General features: G+C 30.3%; 1 protein-coding gene across 2 annotated transcripts in view; it reads right to left on the bottom strand.

Annotated features, from left to right (window-relative positions):
- Window positions 1-13,711, bottom strand: part of LOC127698638 (peroxidasin-like) — a 50,853-nt gene extending 37,142 nt beyond the window's left edge. Inside the window, exons 1-2 of one of the 2 annotated variants that reach the window (XM_052202199.1) lie at window positions 13,445-13,711; window positions 2,951-3,022 (exon numbers count right to left, since the gene is read on the bottom strand). In XM_052202199.1, coding sequence (XP_052058159.1) covers window positions 2,951-3,022; window positions 13,445-13,614 — 242 coding nt within the window. In that variant the 5' untranslated portion in view covers window positions 13,615-13,711. The remainder of the gene's footprint in view (window positions 1-2,950; window positions 3,023-13,444) is intronic. The other variant, XM_052202209.1, reaches the window with a different exon arrangement.
- Window positions 13,712-15,303: the final 1,592 nt, after the last annotated feature.

Below are 15,303 nucleotides of genomic sequence, written 5' to 3'. Positions count from 1 at the left end.
AATGCTTTTGGACTCTTATCCCTGACTTTGACCAGGTCATGATCTTAATGTGCAAATGCATATCATTTACCTAAGTCTGACAGAATATTTCTCAAGGCAGACTTCCTGAATTTTACATTATGATAGTTTAAGATACCAGTTGAAAATATCTGGTTGAAACAAATAAACTCTACATATTTATTATTATAAAACTACAAAAAGAGACCTATAAAAACAAGATGCAATCAATGTATGACAAGATTACACCGCAGGTAGGTAGCATTCAAATTCATGTATATCTTTAAAACAGCAGTAATTAATTCATATTCCACAATTTTATGTATAATTTTTCTCTAATACATGAAGCATACAAACCTTTGAGGCTGCCAGATGGAAGCACCTGCTTGTCTGGTGATTGTATTAATTGTCTAACAATGAATATAGACTATCTGATTCATTGTTACACATAAAACTGTATGTAACTGCCAAACAGTATATAGATCAGCAAAGGTTATGTAACTATACTAATAATGAAACATTTGATGAGGTAGCATATTTAGTATAAAAAAAATATTTTGAATTTCTCATCCAGACTTCCTTCATATTTATTTATATAGTATTCACACTATATCTAAAGGAGTAGGTACACTAAGCCCTTAAAACTGGCACAAAAATTTTGAAGAAAAAAACATTGCAAAATAATAAAGGTTGGTGAAATTAAGTTAAAGGGGCATTAGTGGTCAAAATCATGTTCACCGATTTGACTCAAATTCTCATATTTGATTTATAACAACTAAAATGTTTATCATAATTACAAAAAATCTGAAATAAACAGTTAACAATACATGTACTTGATAATATTTATCAGAATTTCATGTCTATTTTAGTCTAGATGCCATCTAATTAACCTTCTTGATGACCTCCGAAGACTGCCAACGGTCACCTAACCAATGATAAACATAAACATAAACATAAATAGATAGTGACCTCGTGCAATTGGATTTTTCAATGTATGTTTGATTTCATTTTAAAGGCTAAAAAAATGAGTTAATTATCGTTTTTCAAAAAGAATTTTACGAGGTCGCTATCTAGCATAAATAGATAGCGACTTCGTGCAATTGGATTTTTCAATGTATGTTTGATTTCATTTAAAAGGCTAAAAAAAAGAGTTAATTATCGTTTTTACCTGTATAAGAATGATTTTTTGTGGATCAAATCAGTCAACGAAATGGTTTACCTTTGTTTCACTTTCAATGTTGACATTCTTTTCCTTTTTTAGATGGCTGAACACGTACGACTAAAACATGCGTAACCAATTTCTAGCTAATGGGTTAAATTGAAGGTAACATGAATATGGATTCAATGAGGTCGAATTATTCACTTGCAAGTGAATAATTCATCAGCGATGTTTCTTTGCTTATTCTGGCAAAACTGAACCAAATTGGCTGCTAAAAGCAAATTATTATTTCATTATTTCACTTTTATTAATGATTGAACCAAACTGAATCATTTTCTATTTTTTCATATCTCGTAGCTAATGCCCCTTTAAAGTATCTTGAAAGGATAAATTATTTCTGTACTTTTGATAGTTTGAATAGAGAAAATAAGATCAGAAATTTGTGGGGTTTTATTAAAATGCAGAAACTTATCTTATTTTATCTTTCTATTTATAATGTTTATTGCAAATACAGAACTATTATTTGTTTTATAAATAATCATTTATTATATACTTATCAAGACATGGATTGATAAGAGGAGATAACTCAATTAATTTTAATTTTAGATTGCAATGTGAAATGTATCTGAATTGCTAAATAGCAATAAAATAAGTACACAGACCCCACGTTATCTTTTTACTTTCTCAAAGTAAGAGCTATCTTCTTTAATTTCAAAATTCCTTCATTCAATTTCATTTCTGGTCACATAATTGTTTTTGCCTTGTAGTTATAACTCGTCTAAGACATTGCTAATATAAACCTATGATATAAGATTCATGAAAATCTGGCAAGAATTGTACAAATGAGAGTGCTAACGATGCAATTTTCCATATCATTAATGTTTCCAAGGGGCACAACTCTTTTAAAAATAATTGATCGGCACTGATTTTCGAACTCGACCAAGACATTGCAGATATAAACCTATGATATAAGTTTCATAAAAATCTGGCAAGAATTGTTCACCTGAGAGCGTTAACAAGACAGGGCGGACAGACAGACAGATGCCCGGTATTTCTATGTCCCCCAAGAACGCATTGCGCAGGGGGACAATAAGCATTTAATAAACATGAAATTGATGAGTGATGAATCTGAAACTGCCTCACATGGTAAAACAGGCAGACATGAAGCCAGATAACAATTTCTAGGATGCTCTGATTTGTAATTCCATTGAAAAATGCGACAAAAATTAAATACATAGCCACTATGTTTAGAATGTATAAGTAAATACATGGCCACTATGTTTAGAATATAAAATTAAATACATGGCCACTATGTTTAGAATATAAAATTAAATACATGGCCACTATGTTTAGAATATAAAATTAAATACATGGCCACTGTGTTTAGAATATAAAATTAAATACATGGCCACTATGTTTAGAATATAAAATTAAATACATGGTCACTATGTTTAGAATATAAAATTAAATACATGGCCACTATGTTTAGAATATAAAATTAAATACATGGCCACTATGTTTAGAATGTATAAGCATAAGGTTGACAGGAAGTTGAAGAAGGATAAATCTGAAACAGTGTAAAACACTATACATCCCTCCTTTGGAGTGAGGTGTTATAATTAATGTTAATTTTGTTACTCATATTTGGTGATGGAAAGGGGGTTAAAATGCTGATGGCATTATGGGTATTGTTGAGGGGATAGATTAACCTGTAGATGCCCATTTTTATTGATGCTATATAACTGCAAATAATTTATCCAGTCTCTCTTTCTAATCATATAAAGTTATACTTACAAAGTATCTATTTTATGTAATCCTATAAATGATCCTCTGTTCAATTGTGATAAACTGTTAAATCTAAGATCTCTGTAAAGAAATAGAAGCAGTTATACACATGCCAAGCAAACCAACAACACTACAAATTCACTCCGATCATGGTCATACTTATCATTCGTGTAATACATAGGCTAGCTTAACCAATGAAAGCTATGATAGGTGTTTCTACAATGAAATGGCAAGCAAATGTATACAATGTGTGCACATCTAACACTTAACAGACACTACATTTTCAGTGAGTCTAATTATCTGCAATTTACTATGAATTCATTTATTTTATGTGGGTACCAATTTCAGAGGATTGAGATAAAAATTGTACTTTCCTGGATATTTGAATGTGAATTTGACAAGTTCTGCATTTTGTTTTAAAAAGTCTTAATTTTGTGGTTAACCTTAAGCTATAAAATCAGCAAAAATGAGTACCCTACAAATAACATGATTCCAAAATAAATTAACAAAAGTGTCAATAACAAAAAACCTAATATGAAATATTGAAAATGTCATCATGCAATACTTTTGGTAACCATGATAACATATATACATCTTGTAATTATAGAAGCTGCTGATATTACAGTGCAAATAAACCTAATTCAGAATTCACAAACATTGAAAAGTTAAAAAAGTGATGAAATTTCATACAGTTACTACATTTTTTTCTAAAGTTATTCTGAAAAAGATATCAGCACTGGCAACCTATGCATACAGATAAAATTCATCAGTATTAACCTTATCCATATCTTATTAAAGAACTTGATAAGTGTCATGATTAGACATTTCAAGTTTTCAAACTTAACTAAGATTATACCCTGATCTTGATATCGACTTCAATTGGTATTTTTACAATGGAATAAAAGGTACACTAATCTAATTATATAACATCTTAATTATACTGTGAAAATCTAAATCACTTGCTTCAGATGCTTCAAATAGAAACATAACTTGTTTTTAGAATATTTGAAACTCAAAAATAAAACTAAAAAAGCATACTGCTCAAGAAGACTATTAAACAGTGTGTAAATATTTCATAACTAACTGCGAAGGTATATTGCATATAATGAGACCGATGAAAATATAAATATAGGCGCAGTGTTGAAAAATTCAGAATTCATTTGTTCAGGTGAAACAAACATTAAAAAAAAACCTTGCTGAGCTTTTTTCAAGTTTTATAGCAGTACAAATGAATTATATATTTGCAACAATGAGCCTTTGCATTTTAAATAGACACTTGAAAAACAATATTTACACCTGTCTATTGCTGAACTTAAATGTATGTTGCCTTCATGATATTTTTTGGTTATTTTTGTCATTGGGTGGCTGATTCTTCAATTTATAGCCCACGCTTCCTAAGTTTGTTCATGATAAAATGTTCAGTCCTCAATAATTCCCTAAACAAGGGCTGTGAAGAGGAGAGGAAAGTAAACGTTGACATAAATGCTTATTCAAGTATTGCCATTCCCACAAATCACAGAAATTATATTTGTATAGTGTAAAAATATGACACACATTTTTATTAAGTAAAAAGGTTGACTGCATGATAAATTGTGGCCTACAGTATATACTCATTGTTAAAGTTTATATACTTTTGTTTTGCTGTCAATTTTGGGTTGCAGTCTCATTTTTTTAAATTTACATAATATTTCATTATCTTTATAAAAAAATTGAGTTGGTCTGATTATTGTCCCCTTATAAAGAAAGTTCAGAATAAATAAAAGTTCTTACTAGCAATTTTTAGTGTCATGAAATGTATAAAACTACCATCCCAGATGCAAAATGTATATATTTTCTACATGCAAATTTTTGCTGATTTAAATTTATATTAAAAATATCTATTCTCCACTGACTACTGGACTATTAAAAGTAACAGAATACTATTTGAATGAAAAAATGTATGTGAACAATATAACTTGAACAGTATAATTACTGACTTGTAACCATGAAGAATCTTGTTACAGTCACTAGTAATTTAATTGTCACTTTCATAACATCAAAAGACAGGACATGGCTGCCTATTATGATGTCATCAAAGTAAAGCAATCATCCCCTACTCTCATTCTATCATTACATATAAACCCATTATATGAAAATTATATACCTTTACTGCTTTTCAAGTGTAAAGTTTATCTTTACTTATATGTAAGAAAAGTGATTTTTGATCTGTTTGAGGGTTTCTACTTCAGTTCACTGACAATATATGCTGCAGGATACAATAGTGTTGTTGCTAATATTGTTTGTTTTCTTAAATAATGTTGTTTATTTACATAAACTGACAGTATTGATCTAACAAATGGTAGATTGATGGTACTATTTTGCATACATCTGCAATTCTGCATGTGCATATGTACACATAACTCAATGGAGTAAAATGGGCATTCACTGAGAGGTTAAACAATTGCCATTTTATCATTGAGTGACAAATGCTATTGCATGTCTGTGAATAAATTCTTTATGAGGGGACAATATTCAAAACAACACAGTCTGGTATAAAGATAAATTAATGTTATACTATTATTTGCCAACTTTTCCAAATCTCCAATTGGGGATTTTAAGCACAAGAGGACCTAATACATACCTATACATGTCATTAGTGTACTTTATTGGAACATCTATGGTTTTGAATGAGTATACATGTGTTTAAATGTATTGCTTACTGCTTGGAATGCCTTTTCTAAAGTATTTCGTCAATACTTTATTGAGTATTATAAGGGTCTGAGGTCAACACTTTTCATGGGTGATATCCCCCATAAAGCAGGAAAGTTGGCAGGTCTGTATTTCTGAGAATGTCCAGAGCAAGATGGAAAATCTAACATAGTACACAGGCACACCAGCTTTTAGTTGAAGTGAACTACATTAATTATCATGGTTATCATGAAAAATAATCTTCAAAATGCATTTCATAATCTGTTTGCAAATTACATTGTCTGAACAACATTTTTGCAGTCTTTAATTAAAGTTCATGTTTTGTTTATGTGTCTGCATCAGTGGTGATATTTGTTTTTCCTGTCATTTGTGCATTTGGGAATTAAGTAAAAGTTGATAGCTGATCTTTAATAGTTTATGTTGAGTTTGTTCCCAAATTGTCTGTCTATTGAAACTTCTGGATGCCTTATTTGGTTTATTGCTTTGATTGCTATCCCATACATTAGGATAGGAATGTGGTAACCCACATGATGAATGATGATAATTTTATTGTTAAAATATTAACACTGAACATTTTAGACTGAAGGTAATGGTAGATCAAAATTGCAATTTGACAAATGAAGAAAACAAATTTATGCTCATTTTGTGATAACTGTAGTGAAAAGGGGGCATTTGACACTTGGCGATAACGGGTATTTCTACTCTCTTTCATAGATACGGAAGTAAGATACAAATAAGCAAACGTGCCTAAGGGCCAGAAAAAACCCTTAAATTTGCTAATTAGCACCGATACAACATCAAAACAGTAAATTCCACTGAGTTCCCCTTTAATGGATAAAAAGAAAATTTCCATTGGATGAACAAATGTGACCTATTTACAACAGAGACCAGCAAGCACTTTTCCTTCTTCAAATTCACTAGAAATTTAAGTGTCAAACCAATGATGTTATATCATACCATTAAAATCCTTGGTGGAACTAATATTATATTAATTTAGTATTCAATTTTACAGTTGGATACAGATAAAAGTATTTTGTAACAAAATAAAATTATTTGAACTGATATAAATTAAGTCAAGACAAAAGTAGTTTACCAATGTTCAAATCTCTTAATTCGATGTACTTTTACGTCATTTTTGTCTCTGGTGGAGAGTTGTCTTATTGGCAATCATACCACAGCTTCTTATTTTTATATGCAATCATACCACAGCTTCTTATTTTTATATAAGTTCGACATACTTTTACGTCATTTTTGTCTCTGGTGGACAGTTGTCTTATCATGTTATTGGCAATCATACCATATCTTCTTATTTTTATATAAGTTCGACATACTTTTCCGTCATTTTTGTCTCTGGTGGAGAGTTGTCTTATTGGCAATCATACCACAGCTTCTTATTTTTATATGCAATCATACCACAGCTTCTTATTTTTATATGCAATCATACCACAGCTTCTTATTTTTATATAAGTTCGACATACTTTTACGTCATTTTTGTCTCTGGTGGAGAGTTGTCTTATTGGCAATCATACCACAGCTTCTTATTTTTATATAAGTTCGACATACTTTTACGTCATTTTTGTCTCTGGTGGAGAGTTGTCTTATTGGCAATCATACCACAGCTTCTTATTTTTATATAAGTTCGACATACTTTTATGTCATTATTGTCTCTGGTGGAGAGTTGTCTTATTGGCAATCATACCACAGCTTCTTATTTTTATATAAGTTCGACATACTTTTACGTCATTTTTGTCTCTGGTGGAGAGTTGTCTTATTGGCAATCATACCACAGCTTCTTATTTTTATATAAGTTCGACATACTTTTACGTCATTTTTGTCTCTGGTGGAGAGTTGTCTTATTGGCAATCATACCACAGCTTCTTATTTTTATATAAGTTCGACATACTTTTACGTCATTTTTGTCTCTGGTGGACAGTTGTCTTATTGGCAATCATACCACAGCTTCTTATTTTGATATAAGTTTGATATACTTTTATGTCATTATTGTCTCTGGTGGAGAGTTGTCTTATTGGCAATCATACCACAGTTTCTTATTTTTATATAAGTTCGACATACTTTTATGTCATTTTTGTCTCTGGTGGAGAGTTGTCTCATTGGCAATCATACCACAGCTTCTTATTTTTATATAAGTTTGACATACTTTTACGTCATTTTTGTCTCTGGTGGAGAGTTGCCAATCATACCACAGAGTCTTATTTTTTATATAAGAAGACAAATCAGAGCAACAAACTAATACTGAGGGAATCACATGAACTTCAAACGGAGCGAGACTGGATACTGAGGGAATCACATGAACTTCAAACGGAGCGAGACTGGATACTGAGGGAATCACATGAACTCCAAAAGGAGCGAGATCGAATGCATTGATAAGGTAAACATCCCCTGCTATGCATACAACCACCTCAATGTGAATCCACAGTCGCAATTGGGAATATGACACAATCTGTAAAATTAAAGATTAGTTGACTATTCTGGTTTCTTAAGATCTAAGCCTGAGAAGCATGTCGCTAGTGAGTTGAGACACAGACATATTGTTTCAGTCAACCAATTCCTGATGGTGATTGTAATAAATTAAGAAGTGTCGATTTCAGTGTTTTTTTCTCATAACTCTGTTGGAGCAGTTTTTGTGTAAGGAGCACACCCCTGCTTATGAAGTCTGCATAAAGTGTGAACATGCAAAAGCGTAACATATCAATTGAGATATGTAAACGCCATATCAAATAGGAAATGACAACTATGCTTAAACTGAATAGAAAAGGAAAGTACAACTTCGAAGACAACAACAGAGAAATATGAGAGAAGAATTAAAACAAATATATTTGCTATATTCTTGTCACAGTGGATAAACAAATAAATTGATACAATATATAATATATAAGCTATATTCTTATCATAAAAAACTACTACTATGCCTTTTATAAAGGACTTTTTTTTTTATGGGGACACACAAGTCAAGTAAGAAATGGCATATCTATTTGTCTGCTTATCTATAATGATCTTCATCTGATAGACCTGTGCAATAAGTCTATGAATGAAGGGTGTCATCTAATTTCAATACCCAACTATATAAAAATGTGCACTTTGTTCCTTAGGAGAAAAGAAAATCATCTTTAAATATTTACAAACAATGTTTATATTATGTCATAAATCAGAAACTATGAATAGCATCATTATTTATCATTAAAATCCACTTTTAATATATACATCATGAATGTAATTTATATTTAGTCCTAGGTATGATAAATTATTGAAATCTAATCTTAATAAAATGTCATTTTTTTCCCTCCTGTCAGGGTGTAAAACTGTATTGGCATGTCATGCTTAGGGTGTATTCATGCTGCATTTGATATTTAAAGTGATTCAAAGCAGCTTAAAAATTGTATGAGCCCCTTGCTGTGTGCTGTTATATCTGACCTTAAGTTTAATTATACACCTGTATACCCATCAACTAAATCCTCTTAGTTTTTTTCTATGCCACTTTAATGGAAAAACGACATTGCTATATATAATACACCACTAAATCTGCCAGAAAAAAAAACAGCCTATCTGGATTAAGTCTTTTATATCCTAATGTATAAATCTTGCCGCTTTGTAATTATTTTAGGAAGCATTCAAAATATAAGACTAATATGTGAAATTTTGATTCAGTTGTTTTCTTTATATGATTTGAAGTAATGTTCAGTAAACTATAGTTATCTCCCCTGAATTATGGACATTTGTGCAAGATTATTTCCTGACAGAATCACAGTTTCTTTGAGGTTCATGAGTTAATATAATCAGACACACTTGCTAGTTTGCATCAGTTTTACAAGTCATGCACATCATAATTTTGTTCATTTATTTATAAAAAAACATATCTTTTTAAGTGTTCTGATAAAATGTAGCTTTGATATTTAAATAATTAAATAAGTTTTTTAGAGCACACTTTGTAACTCCTTGCCACATGAACTTTTAATATAACTTAATTGACTATGTGTTAGATAATTGACTATGTGTTAGATAATTATTTCAAGTCATATAAAAATAAGGAGATGTGGTTTAATTTCAAACAACAAAAAATGTATCAATCATATATGTAGGTCATATATATATATGTAGGTCACCCTGGGACTATTATACTATTAATATATTATGTCCCAGGGTCACCATATGCATACATACAGCCTTCAACAATAAGCAAAACCCACATTGTACAGTTTAAAGCTATAAAAGGCGTGGCAAAATGTGAACCAATTCAAAAGAGAAAATTTAAACCATAACGTTATGCTAAAAAACGACAACTGAAAAACAAATATATAATTATGGCAGACAGCAACTTAGATCGACTACCACTTTAAATTACAGGCTCTGAACTTCGTTAAACATGTTTGTGAGTGCTAAACCCTCCCCTAACTTGTAACAGTGGTGTAGCTGTACTGAATATAGTATACCCTAGATGTATATTCAGGATATAATATAAAAGAAAAGTCTAATTACAAAATAATTGTCCATCAAAAGATTTAATGATTTAGACATTAAATGTGATGTTTGAATAATGTGGCTTTGAATTTGGAAGAGGTTTGTGTTACTCTACAGTGCTTTCTTTTTTCTGGATAAAATCAGTTTGGAGCAGTGAGTCTCCTTGCATTAATTCAGAAAATAATAATTTTACAAAACAGAATAAGAATAACATGAGTAAGTTACTTGATAAATTGCTTGTACAGAAACATTATAAACTTATTCACCTATACACCTGACATAGATCATATAACATGCTATTCTCGTCCATAAGAAATGAATAGTTTAATTTGACCATACTTTTCATTTTCATTTTATTCATTCTGACCCAACTTTTAACCTATAGAATGATTATATGACCTCTTTGTTGTTTGAAATGCAGACAATTAAGTTGCATCTTAACTGTTAACTGTTTTATCTATTTTGGAGGTTTTTTTCAGCATAAAATCATAGAAATGAAATTGAACTCTAACAAAATCATCATTAATGTTTAGCAACAATCAAAATAAACTTAAGATTTAACGAGTACACATGTTATAAAATCACTAATGAACTTATGACACAATCTCAGTATCAGTGAAAAATAATAGCAACAAAAACCCAGTGTGGTTACTAAATTCCCACAATGCTAAAATAGAATCTATTTTACCATGTTTCCAAATTACTAAAATGAGGTAAGCGCCAGAAATACTTGGTAGTTGGCATGAGTTTTAACAGTCATGCACATCATAATCTTGTTGATATATTTATAAAAACAAATATCTTTTTGATGATACAATAACAAAGTCCTTTGCTCAGCTATAAAAAAATTGTAACTTCTTTGTTTGAGGCCCAGTTTCAGTACTTTCAAATATTACGAAGTTTGGGAGGTTTCATTTTTTTCAATGAAAATATGTGTGTATTTCTATTCAAATATGAATTTATAAACAATTTTTGAAGATTTACATATTTTACAAGATATTATTTCCAAGATCTGAACTATTTTCAAATGCTTAGCCCAATGAGCCCTTTAAATAAATGAAAATCCTGTCTATAGCACAGAAATTGGTATTGTTCTCGATACTACATGTTTATATGAACCTTATGGAAATTTTTTATTCAATTTCAAAATGCTACGGATTTATAAATCTAACTTTGCTGTGGTGGGAGTGCCCAGTTTTTTTAGTTCATGTCAGCCCAAGGATCATAAATGTGTTACAGTTGTGTCTTTCACCAAAGTTTGGAAGCAATTGATACTTCGATTTTCATCAGATTTCTGTTAATGATTTTTTTAAATTTTTTACAGTGGCAGTTGAAGTTGGTAGGGTCATTTACCATAAATCTGAGAACTAATAATAAATGTAAAATTTATCAAACTATGGTACATTTTGTAACAACTAGTTCTTCATATGATTTTTTATAATTTTTTATTGAATTTTCTGTCAAATCTTATATTTTTGGTAATGATGGTGGCTAAGTTTGAAATCAGATGGGTCATAACATAATTTGTAAAGAATACCTTTAAACATTCAACCAAAATTAAGTACCAATGGTCATTCTCATAAAAGTATCATTAAAAATTCATTTCTTTTTCACAATTTTTTGTCAAATGTTCTATTTTCAGTTATGCTATAGACAACATGTATATAAATGTTTGAAGAGTTTTGGTCATCAATCATACATATGTCTTTAAAAGGTTACAAATGCATCATTTCCTCAAAAATCGATAACAAATGGTCCAGTATTGGATTTTTTAGAATTTCTGAATTCTTTTCTTTTTTATTCTTCCCCTTTGTGCATAATTTAACAAAGGCTGGAATGTAAGTTTCAGAGTCATCTGACATAACTTTTAAAACTTTAATTTGACCCCAATAATGATGCAGGCCAAACTTTTTTTCAATTTATACTGTGGTTCAAGAGGAAAATTATTTTGGAAAAAGTTTATGACAGATGTCCATCACTAAGTGATTGTAAAAGCTCACTATAGCCCTTTGAACCAGGTGAGCTGAAATTGGAATCTTTTCTGTTTCCACACATTTCTATATTGATATGGTATTGTGGGAGTCTTTCAACAAGAATGTTAAGTTTCCTATAACCTCACAACAAAGTATTTATATCTATTCAAAACCTTCAGGTGCAAAATAACTAATATTTAAATAGCTGTGAGTGTTTGATTGTAGAATAGCATGTCTGTATCAAACGTGATCATTGAACTCATTAATAAACATTTTATGTACAAACCTCAGTCACTCAATACACACTTTCATATTTTGTCAAATTTCAAACAAAGAAAGTTCATGTACTAAAGAATGTTAACACCTATCTTGACTGCATTCATTTCATTTCTAATAATTTCTTTGTGTTGATAGGGGATCATAACCTTTTGTTGTAATTTTTGGTGTAATAAACTATCTATAGGTTCTTGACCAATTAATCAACTTGACCTGCATGTACTTCGATTCTAATTGACCTTTTAAAATCTTCAAAATTAAAAATAGTTTAATGAAAAGTTGAATGAAAGGAGTTTGAAAAAGTTTTTTGAAACAAAATTCCCATAGACACTACATGATCAGTTTACTCTGACCTTAAACATATTTATATCAAATAAAGATGAAAGGGCCTAAGGTGATAAGGAGGTGTCTAATAATAAAACCCCTACTGTTTGTAAAACACCTTGATAAACGATGTCCAGTCATACAAGAGATTAAACTGGTCAAATAACATGAGTTTCTTTTATAAAAATTATTATAAATTCATGGCACATTGAAAAATGGCTGAGCTTCTGTCTTTCTCCTGATTGAAAGATGAACCACAATGATTAAATTTTCCAGTCCAGGACGAAATTTCTTTTCATCAAACTTTGTATATCTACAATGTAATCTGGGAAAGGTATTTAACTTTAACATTCAAATTAAATTAAGATAATTTACCCATACTTTAAATTTCCAACCCATCATCACAAGTAATTGGCGAGGGGAAAAGTAAATAATTTAAGATTAATAAAAGATTAAGTATCTAAAATCAACAGCTACAACAAGTTTATTATCTTTATAATATCAGAGATACATCTACAAACCCACGTCTCTTTCATAGCAAATTTAAAATAATGAATTGATTTTTTTTCTTATCTACTGAAGGGGTAATATATCTCCACATATTCTGCATTGTTTCAACTTTGTAACTAAAATACTAATATAAAACTTAATTTTCAAACTTTCTGAAACAGGTATATTTACTTTACACGTTGGAAAATCATTTAATTATTTGGTATATCAATAGTTTAAAAGTAAACAAAAATGTTGTTAAAGTTTAAATACTCACAACACGGTTGTATCCTTAGGAATTTGTGATGGAACTGCATCCAGCTGAGCAAACATGCATCTAACGGTAGATCTAAAACAAACACATTTGTGAGGACAGTCACTTTGTTGTAATTCAACACACATAAAACAAGTTAAGAAAATTATCACATTTGTTAGGTACGTCGACATAGTAGCTAGTATTTATTTTCCTGTGTTTGTACCAAAATACAGGTGAGGTAATGTTGACATTAACTTGGTGCACGTTGTGTTACCTCTCACAAACACAGTGCGCTACATTCACAGTAAAATAGTTCGTAACGTTTTGGTTGAGCAGTTCAAAGAAAAGGAAAATGTATTAATAACTACAGTAAGACCCCTATCCACATGGTATTATTGAGTAAACAGACGCGTTTTGGAACACACCTGGTAGTTTTTATCAAATTTGTGTATGGATTTCACTATGTTTCCAAAGTAAATATTTGCGGTAATTATGAATTACCACAACGTGTAACTATGTTTTGTTATAATATTTATTGTTTACTGCTATATTAAAATTTTATAAACATTAAGGGACTTGTGTTATCTAAAATATGTGTATGTAATTGAACTTACACTACAATAAATGACACTGATCCTTGAAAAAAGCAGAAAACGTACATCTGTCGGTCATCTCGATTTCGTATCCTTATTAGTGCTGTATATTAAATAGTATTTTCCAATCTTAGGATAGCAATAGTAATTCCTACAAAGATACATCAGCATGGAACGCGCGAACTCTTTTATAACCGACCTTTTATTTAGACTCACAAAACAGCAAAGAAATCGTCACTGAGCGACGTCAAACGTATAAAATTGTCACGAAACTGGAATCCGGAATTTCGTTACAACAAACAGAGACATATATACACATGTGTATATTTGTCTCTGCAACAAATTATAAAAATATTTTCTTAAATCTTTCGTAGATATAGAGCTTTGGTTTGGAAGTTTGAGAGAAACTGTAGAAAGTTCAACCTATTAAAAACGGGAAATCACATCCTAATTTTTACGGTAATGTTGTTTTTAGAGCTTGTATAAAGAAAAATACGATCCACGTAAACACTTTGGTCATATTAAAACACTTATTCTTAAAGGTTATCAATTTAACAACGTAGAATATTGTCTTTATTGGGTACTTATATTGATTTTGTCATAAATTAATTATAAGATAACTATTAATATTTATATTGCTAAAAAAATAATCATGTGGATACCAATATTTTGGCATTGCACAAGGTTATGCTTTTCTGAAACTATTTGGATGTGTACTGATTGATATTTTAGTTTCGGAAAACATGAATCATTTATTATTTTGTGATTGGCTTTGAACTAGCTTTCAGTAATTGTGAGTACTCTTAGATCGGTACTTTGAAGCTTTCGTCTTTTTGTCTTTTTTGTCAATTGATTTGGTATGCTTCATGTCGATCTGATGAGTCAAGCCCTTTCCAACTGATTTTTTACATTTCTTTTCTTATGATGTACTGTTTACCACTATTCTTTATTTGGAGGGATGGAGAAGAGTATGTCAACATGTTTAATCACGCCTGCAATTTAGTGCTTGTCGTTGGTTGCTGTCTGTCCTTTATTCGTTTATTGTTTTATCATAAACCAGACCGTTGGTTTCCTCGTTTGAATTTTTTACATTTTCGGGGCATTTTTATAAAGCAACACATATCAATACCAATCTGATCATAATTCAGATTTATCGGAACTCGCGTGATTGATATCAATACAAACCAAGCGGCACATATCAAAATAAACAAAGCAGAACGTTTCATAACAAACAAAGTAGCAAATATAAAAAAACAAAAAACAAAGCAGAACATTTCAAAACAAACA

The sequence above is a fragment of the Mytilus californianus genome, unplaced genomic scaffold, assembly GCF_021869535.1.
Source record: "Mytilus californianus isolate M0D057914Y unplaced genomic scaffold, xbMytCali1.0.p SCAF_1, whole genome shotgun sequence".
NCBI classification, from domain to species: domain Eukaryota; kingdom Metazoa; phylum Mollusca; class Bivalvia; order Mytilida; family Mytilidae; genus Mytilus; species Mytilus californianus.
The sequence above is the reverse complement of the archived record's forward strand: the minus strand, read 5'-3'. Positions and strand labels throughout refer to the sequence as shown.